The sequence below is a fragment of the Haliaeetus leucocephalus genome, unplaced genomic scaffold, assembly GCF_000737465.1.
Source record: "Haliaeetus leucocephalus isolate CR32 unplaced genomic scaffold, Haliaeetus_leucocephalus-4.0 Scaffold678, whole genome shotgun sequence".
Classification (NCBI taxonomy): domain Eukaryota; kingdom Metazoa; phylum Chordata; class Aves; order Accipitriformes; family Accipitridae; genus Haliaeetus; species Haliaeetus leucocephalus.
In genome coordinates, this window is record NW_010973114.1 from 3454348 (window position 1) to 3463075 (window position 8728).

General features: G+C 45.2%; 1 protein-coding gene across 2 annotated transcripts in view; it reads right to left on the bottom strand.

Annotated features, from left to right (window-relative positions):
- Positions 1–8728, bottom strand: part of NIN (ninein (GSK3B interacting protein)) — a 55295-nt gene that overhangs the window by 22891 nt on the left and 23676 nt on the right. For both annotated transcript variants that reach the window (XM_010579773.1, XM_010579774.1), the window contains exons 8-14: positions 7288–7424; positions 5728–5868; positions 5376–5550; positions 4285–4395; positions 3371–3460; positions 1819–1972; positions 1373–1494 (exon numbers count right to left, since the gene is read on the bottom strand). In XM_010579773.1, the coding sequence (XP_010578075.1) occupies positions 1373–1494; positions 1819–1972; positions 3371–3460; positions 4285–4395; positions 5376–5550; positions 5728–5868; positions 7288–7424 (930 nt within the window). The remainder of the gene's footprint in view (positions 1–1372; positions 1495–1818; positions 1973–3370; positions 3461–4284; positions 4396–5375; positions 5551–5727; positions 5869–7287; positions 7425–8728) is intronic.

Below are 8728 nucleotides of genomic sequence, written 5' to 3' on the forward strand. Positions count from 1 at the left end.
CATCTTACATTAATTTCCCCTGCAAAGACTGTTAAAGTGCTCAGCTTAATTTCTTACTGGAATAAAGATGATTATTACATAGAAGCCAGTGAAATTCATGCTTTTCCATTAAGCTAATTTGTGGAAAGAGAAGCCACAAACAACTTTTAAAATCCTAAGTCAGTTTTGCAAATTGCAAGGGGACTTTTTTTATTTCACTGATTACTTTTTCAAAGCCTTCCCCAAATTAAGGGGCAGACGAGGCCTTTCCTTTTAAAAAGGTTGGGGGTTTTTTGTTTGGGTTTTGGGGGTGGGGTTTTTTTTGGGTGGTTTTGTTTGTTGTGTGGGTGGTTGGGTTTTTTGGTTGTGGATTTTTTTTTTTTTTTAAACACAAGTGACATGAGAGAAACCCTTAAGGAAAAGTAATGATTTTGGGGGTGATATTCTATCTGTCCCCTTTTCCCACTCCCATCCCAGCTTTGTCACAATACAGTTTCATCGTACCTGTGTCATGCCACATGTGAAACGAATAGATTATAGTCCTATAACAATTATAATTCTATAGCCATCTCTCATCTGCAGGTGGGCACTGGTCTGACAGATGCAGTGGAAGCCTGATGGGACCCCCAACTTCTGGTCCTGAACCAACTCCTGCAGAACAAGCCTGGCCATTTCTACACCAGCGCACCTCACCTGCAGACCAAGGTAGGTCTTACTTGCTGGGAAACACCGTGACCCTGACATGGATATTAACGTAAACTGGCTGTAAATGTGCTCTGCCAGCTCACCATCGCTCAGTAGATGAGCGCTGGAGCGGAGCTGCCCCAGCCTCATCAGCCCATCTCAACCCAAGCTTTCTCCATGTAGAGGCAATGGAGATATTTCTGCACCCGTGGCAAGATTAATCTGCAGATGGACACCCAGAAAATGGGGAGCTGACTGCCCATTTTTGGTAGCACAGGTATCATAACAGAGCATTTTCCATATGCCCACTGCACAGACCGCGTTTCAACACCACCAGACTGCGTGAGCACAGCATTTAGCGATGCAGACTCCCACCAGCAGCCTTTCGAACCCACAATTATCCCATGCCAGCGGGAATGAAGTGGCTAATTCAGATGCAGCAGGCTTTCAAGACAGAAAATGCAATACTGTCTCGGAAAGGCTCGCTACTCTCTCGTTAGCTGGTGGGCGGCGTGAGGATCTACCGCAGCACTCATACAGCCCTCTCCATCGCACAGCAACGTGCAGAAGGAGCAGGGAAGGTAGAAGCTCAGATTCACAGAAAGGTTATCATTTCGCCAGAAATTAAGAGTCCTTCTTCAAGACCGTTCCACCTGTATGAAGAGGCTGGAAAAGTTGTGAAGGTTTGTTTGAAGTTAAAATAGCTTACTGTGTCTTCGAGCTCCTGTTTGAGGTGATGTAGATCCCTGTGATGTTGCTCCTTCATTTGTTCAATAGCCATTTCTGCCTCTATGCTCATATTTAATGGATTGCAGTCTTCCGAACCAAGTCCTTTAAAAATAGTAATTATATACATATTCTTGAGGCCCAGAGAGATACATTCTCAACAGAATTATTTCATCAGTTTAAATTTGTTCAGGCAGCTACTTGCAGCTCTCAAATTCCCATCACACACACAGACAAGAAACTGCAAACACTAATTTCAGCTTTGAATACAGTACAGCAGCCGTATTCCACTTAATGTTAAACAGCAAAACGGACGTGGCTTTCGACTCTCACTGTGAAGGTTTGGGAAAGTTTTTACGTAATTGCCTCTAAGATGTTATCGTAAATACCTACAGCCCAGAAGCTGGTCATATAGGAGATGTGCTTTACCTTGGTCAGGCTCGATACCGCTATTGCCATGACTTTTCATATCAATGTCAAACTCTTCTGAGAGTGAGTTTTTCAGCGAAGGCCTGAGCACTTTGCCTTGGGCACGGTACTCCTCCAGCTCCGAGTGCAGCTCGTCTATCTGGTCTTGCAGTTCCTGAGAAGGGGGAAAAAGAAGCCTGAGTGAAAGCAACCAAGGCAGCTGAGCATTTGTACATCGACACACTCCCACGACGAGACATTCAAGAGGGAATTACGGTAGGTAAAGACTTGTCAATAATCCTGCCATCATCCCACGGTTAGTCATCCTCCTATCAGCAGAACAACGCCCTTCGCCAGGTTCCAACCTGCACAAGTAACAGATGTGTTTATTACTAGAAGAGCAGAACCTTCTTCAGACTGACAGCCCGTATATATTCTGCCTCTAAAGTAGACCGTGCTCCAGGACCTTCTACTTTATTCCTTCTTCCTATGACCTTTTTTAAACAGCAGCTTAGGAACATTTTCAAACAGTCAAGAAATACCTCCTCAACCACCATCTACTTGCAAAAATCAAATCAGAAGCAAAAGATCAAATTAGGAAAGAGATACCCTCATCACTGCATTTACCATCTGGTACTTCTGCCCACTTGCCAGAGGAATATCCCGAGTGTTTGTGCCAAATGCCATGAGCTCAGCTCAATGAGCAGTGTTTATTGAGGAAAACGAATCCCTGAATGTGTAAACACACAATTCTGCAGATCTGAAAGGTTCAGAAAGCGAACCTTGAGTACTGACTCATATCTGCCAGTACTCAAAAAAAGAAAATAAATTGCATACTCAAGCAACGTCTTGAAGTATCAATTCAACAAATATTTCTAAATGATCTTTGCATTTAAACTGTAACTGCAACTAAGAGAGCTACCGTGCTGTTTCAGATGAGACAGCCTTTTGCCAAGATAGTCCATTATTGAACAAAAAGGATCACGCAGAACAGATGAGCTGAATGCTAGTAACCATTGTAGTCATCAAAAAAGTAGACGTAACTAGGTAACTTGCAGGCCCACCTTAAAGCAGTGTTTCAGCCATACCAGATTTGTGGAGAAGACAAGCTTTACATTTTCAGTTTTATTTTAAGAAAACGCTGCTGTTTTGGAAACCACCGAAACTCAGATATATCTTACTTCTGCTGTAAGTTCCTGCAACTCTGAATTCTAATTAGGGCAAACTTTATTTCGTAAATCAAAAAAACGGCTAGTGCGCAATTGCGCAAGGAATTGAGCTCGATGTACAGCTGGGGAACGAAGGAGGCTCCGGAGACCTGCTCCCAGCCCACCCTTGGGGCACCTCATCCTCTTAGCTCAGCCAGTTATCTCCACGGCAAGAGCTTTCCACCCCCCTCCCAGAGCTTGGATTAATGTAAAAAAGCCATTACATCAGAAAAAAAAAAAAAAAAAAAAAAAAAAAAAAAATCAGCAGCATTCTATCGCTGCTCTGCCCTGCTGTTTGCGGTAAGGATGTTCTCGGTGAACACGGGCAGACGGGTGCCAGGTCTCCAGCCCTGGGCTCCACTTACTCTGCACTGCCGCTCGTACTCGCTTCTCATCTGCGCCAGCCTCTCCTCCTGCAGGAAAAACTCCGCGCTGCTGGGATCCAGGTCACCAAACTGAAACGGCACGAACGGGATCCAGTTACTCTTCCACGAAACAGCCCTGCTCATCACTGCCCAGATGCCATTCGCAAGCAGACCTGCAGCCTGCACCCTCTCCCGTCTGTTTTTTTTTTTTTTTTTAATTTTAAATACAGAAGCTCTGCTTCCCTGCTGGTAGGGGACAACGAGCAACCTCCCTAACAAATACTAGCTGCTGTCTCACCGCAGCTCTCACGCTAATTTTGGTTGCGGACCGCAGCTTTCTAGCTTAGCATATGCACATCTCAGTTTGATAAATAATCCCGGCTTTAAAGAAATCTGGAAAACAGATGCTGGGTGAGAATCCCAGTATATGAGCTTTTGTCTGTAGATGCACAGAAATGCCTTTGGAGAAGCTGATCTTCTAAGAAGTTTATTGTAATACAACCATGGTCAGCTGTTCACCTCCATTTTCCCCTAAGTTTAGCAGAGATGCCAGGTAACACCTAACACCTCGTGTATCATCTTCCCTAGAAAGGACCTGCATGTTGGGTCTATCCAAAACTATGTGCTAGGGGGGAAAAAAAAAAAAAAAAAAATCCCTGCAGATCTGCAGGACGATTGCTTCACTGTAAGGCTCCTTACCATTAATTAGTATAAAACTACAGCTAGGGTGGAGCATCTTTAATTTCCTTAACTGGAAGTCAGGCAGGCAGTCCATGCCAATAAGGTAGGCTGTGCCTTGGTCACATCTGGATAGGGACCCAAGAGCCTCCAGCTATTAGTTAAATTGGCAGCTCGAGCATAGTAACCGAAAAGCAATTTAATTCTGGACGCATACTGGGAAAAGGAGGATTTACCTTTTCAGCCAGGACGTTTTCCAAGTTCCTCTGCAGTTTGCTTGCCAAACTTTCATACTCGACTAGTTTTTCTCCTGTTTCCAATAGCTCGCTTTCCAGGCGGCTGTTTTCCTGGGCCAAACAAAACCCCCCAACAGCCTCAGCATTTGGAGAAGGAAAACATTAACACATGGTAACTCATTAGAAAAATGAGTAATCTCCCAGTCAAGTCAGAGCATGACACTGTTACAAGTTTCAGCCAAAGACAGGAACTGTGAATTTGTTATCCACACACGGACAACCCTCTTGCCACAGCAAAACAGCAAGCATGAACACCAGACTTACAGCTGGCTCACAAACCCCACACTCCCTGGCTCCTCTCACCTTTCAGATGGCAGCTTCAGGACTATTTTATGTTTTTTTCTGATGCTCACAGGATGCCCAACCCCTTCAAAAGCTGCTCTCCTGACCACCTGCACAGGTGTATTAGCTCCCTCTGACTGCCAGCACTTCTGATGTTGTTTGTAAGGCAACACCATTACCATTAACTTTTGCTCAGTTTAAAAAAAAAAATTAGATTATATGGTTATGCAGCTGTTAGATTCAGAAAAGAGTTGTGACTTAAGTGTTTTCTAAGAAAATGTTGGAAAAATATGTCAATCTGTGGGGTCACAGGTGAATAATACCACTGCATCAGGCAGCAGGTAGTTTATCCAAAGGAAAAACAGCAAACTTGATTTAGAGATTTTTTTTTTTTTTTGGTAAGCAATATTTTAAATTTTGTGGAGACATACTATCTCCCAGCCAGACAGCCAAAGTGCCAGCAAGGCCGACAGCCCATCCACTAGCTGTACACATGCACATGCTGCACATGATGGCAGCAGAGATTTGAACTGGAGCTTCACGAATCCAAGGAGCAACCCATCGAGGTGACCCAAAAAACAATTCTCACGGATACACCTCTATCTTGCTGCTGAAATTACTTTCAGCTATCTCAACACGCTAGCTGAAACACGTCATCTCAACGACGACTACATCGCAAGCCTCGCTCCCCACTTCTGGGCATCCTTGTCTTTTGGGGGAAAAGGCTGGCTGCATTTAGTCCCCGTTACCTTCAAGGAAAGGGCCAGGCGGTCCCGGATGTAGTTCTCATCAGTTTTCAGCTTTTCTATCTCCTGCTCCAGCTCCAGCCGCTGTTTATTAGCCTGCTGCAGGATTTGCTCCCGTTCTCTCCGGAGCTCGTTCTTTAGAGCTGCAATTCGTTCCTTGTACTCCTCGTCCAGCTTCCTACGAAGGCATCGGAGGTAAGAAGAGCTCGTAAAAAGAAACGGGCGGCGAACACGGCTGCGAGGGAAGCTTGGTGGTAATCGGCAGGCACGAAGCCACCACCTCCGTCATCGAGTCCCTGCAACGCTGCAGCAGTGATGCCAAAGAGGACGGGAAGGGTGAAGCGGGACGCCATACCTGAGGTTGTACTCATTCCGGCGTTCAATCGCGGCGTGGTGGTCGTCCACTTCGGAGGCCATCAGGGATTTCAGCTTTTCAGCTTTTTCCAAGTCCGACCGCAGCTTCTCTTTCTCTCTGGCCACTTGATCAACCCGCTCCCTAGGGTAAGCAAAGCCACCCTCGATTAGGTCACCCCTCTTGGCTCCCCTAAAGAACGTACTTGCAAGAGGCTCGTCAGAGAAGAACAGCCTGGAAAGCTCTCCAAGGGTCTTATCAATTGCATTTAGTCACTAGATATGAACTTGCACACATAGCTCTGGACATGTCTCGATATCCCCATAGGGACCTCAACACTTGAATGCCTCAGCTCTGGTCTAGCCCTCCCCAAATTCCAGCACTATGCCATTTTGCCAGGCCAATTTCTGCCCCATTTACTTATTCTCGTCACTTTATTACCTTTACTACTTCATCCTCACGCTACACGCAATCTGGTTTTGATCACAAGTTTGTAAGATCTGCTACACTGAGCAGCTTTCTTGATGGGGACTTGACAACAAATCTCTTCACTGAGTGAACGTAAACAGGTATTTCGACATGTAGATGCAAACAAACAGTGGGAAGCCTCATCTTGTGAGGTTTCATACAAGCAAAGCAGGCAGCTTGCGAGCACAAGTTGCAAGCCAGCAGGTAACAGGACACGTGCAGTTTTAATGACCAGCAAAAGTCATCTGTGGTGTCGCATGGAGGTGGATGCGTAAGCTGATAAATACCTAAAATATTTAAAGATTTACAGTACAAACAAAACACCACTAACAACTGGAGCTTGTGCACGCAGCAGATGGATGCAATGGTTCCACAACAGGAATGAATCAATGCAAAACTGAGGGTGCAATGCTTAGAGCAGGGGTCTTCAAAGTGGGGTGGACAAGATGATCCATTAGTGTGTGGGAAGAAATATTTGAGCTTCAGTAGTACACATATATAAATTAATAAATATACATACAGGGAAATGTTTCCCATCTCCTACACTCTCTCAATAGAGAAGCCTGCATGGCAAGTCCAGTGCAAAGTCAAACTGTGTTGACTTGCAAACGAAAAAAGCGCGGGTTCATGGTGGTTTTGTACCTCACCCACACCCCCATCACATGGCAAAACCTATACAACACTACTGCAAGAAATCAGTCAGGATTAAAGGTACTTCTTATCAAATTGCACCAGCCTCTGTCCTAAGTTTTGCATACCTTGGCTGTCAATGACCGCTGCAGATTGCAGTGACCATTTCCAGACTGCAGAGCAGGGCTGGGAACAGCCTACTGCTTTGATTTTATTGTTTTTTAAGTATATTTTTCTGCAATACTTGGGTTTAAGTGTTTTACCCATGCAAAACGAGAGAGTTTAAAGTTTCTGACCAAGCTAACAGAGAACCTAGCCTTCCAGTGAGATGGCAGCACCACGCCGATGCCCCTTGGAGAAGTGCTACGAACCACCATTAATTAGCCAGCTGCTACTTAAGCTCCTACTTGGCAGAACAGAGAGGGCACTGAGGAAGCGGCAGAGCCGGCGATCCTGGCGACTTACAGCAAGTGTCTGATCTCTGTTTTGAAACTCGCCAGGGCTGCTTGGTGGACTCCGTTCTTGGTTATTAAAAGCTCGTTTTCTAGCGCCAGCGTCAGCTCTGTCAAGTTCACCTTCCCATCCAAGCTGAAATCCAAAGCCTGCAAAAAAAAAAAAACCAAAACCCACAACATTATTGCAGAATGAGCTTTCCTGCCCTGCAGGAGCCTGGAGACATTTGTACATGAAGTGACAGAATAAAATGAGGAGGCTCAGAAAAGATCTTTGCTCGCTGATTAATCTGTCACAAATGCCTTTGGGGCAATAAACCAGACATCTCTGCCACCGTCCTACCTTAAAGAGCTGCTGCCAGCTGTGGAGATGGAAAGTGTCCTGGTGGTGCTGCAAGACCAACAGGAAATTAAGCCCATGCCTGATTAAAAATACTAATTCTCTAGAGGACCTAACTACACCGGCTTTTTTACATATTCAAATGCTGCAAGAAAGCAGTGGAAGGTGTTCATATTAAACAAACCCAGCTCTTGCAATAGAGACAACACAGAAGAAGCTGTGTAGGAGGTATTTGATAGCAAAGATCCCACCTCTTAGAAAGTAAGTTATCATCAGCAACTGCAGTAGTTCCCTTCAACCTAACTCTGCAGGAGCACAAAGCGGAGCACAGAAGGGATTGTGGTGGGGCTGAAACACCAGAGAAACCACCCCGGTGACACCAGTAACAAAGCAAGTTACCCAGGGAAAGCAACAAGTAGAAGAGAAGGTAAAGGTGTATCACACAAGTCCAGCGAAAACAGTACCAGGTTATCAAGCTGGCCTGCATGAGCCCAGGCTGCAAGTGGGTTTTAAAGCCTGAGCAATGGCAGAGTTTACTACAGCCTGGATGTTCAACATCCACACGGACATTAAATGCCGAGAGAATTCTGCCATCATTGCTGCTGGGAACCCAGCGATGGTCTCAGAACAGACACATGAAATTATCTTCTCCCGTCCACAGCTTCTAGTGGGACAGACAGGGATGGGGTTTACTTCAGGTATCTGATTTGCACCCCCCATTACCCTTTTACTCTGTATAATAAAACACTAATTACCCGGCAGGGTTTCAAGTGTTGTCCTCCACCTCAGTGCAAGCAATAATTCAGGTCATCCCAGTGCCGAAAGGTTTGCAGGTGCAGCTATTCAGTGAGCTAAAGGAATTAAATTGCTTTCTGCAAATATAGGTGACCTCTTTGAGCTAAGCTGGAAGTCACATTACATTTTTATCATTAACTTCTAGCTCTCTGGGAGGCACCATCTTTTCAATAAAGGAAATTATTGGAAGTTTCCCAGAACAGTTAGACTCCTGTCACCAGCGCTGGGAATTTTAAAGGGGAGTGGGATGCAGCTACAGTTCAGCATCACACACCAGGGGAAAAAAAAAAAAAAAAAAAAAAAGAAAAAAAAAGGGGGG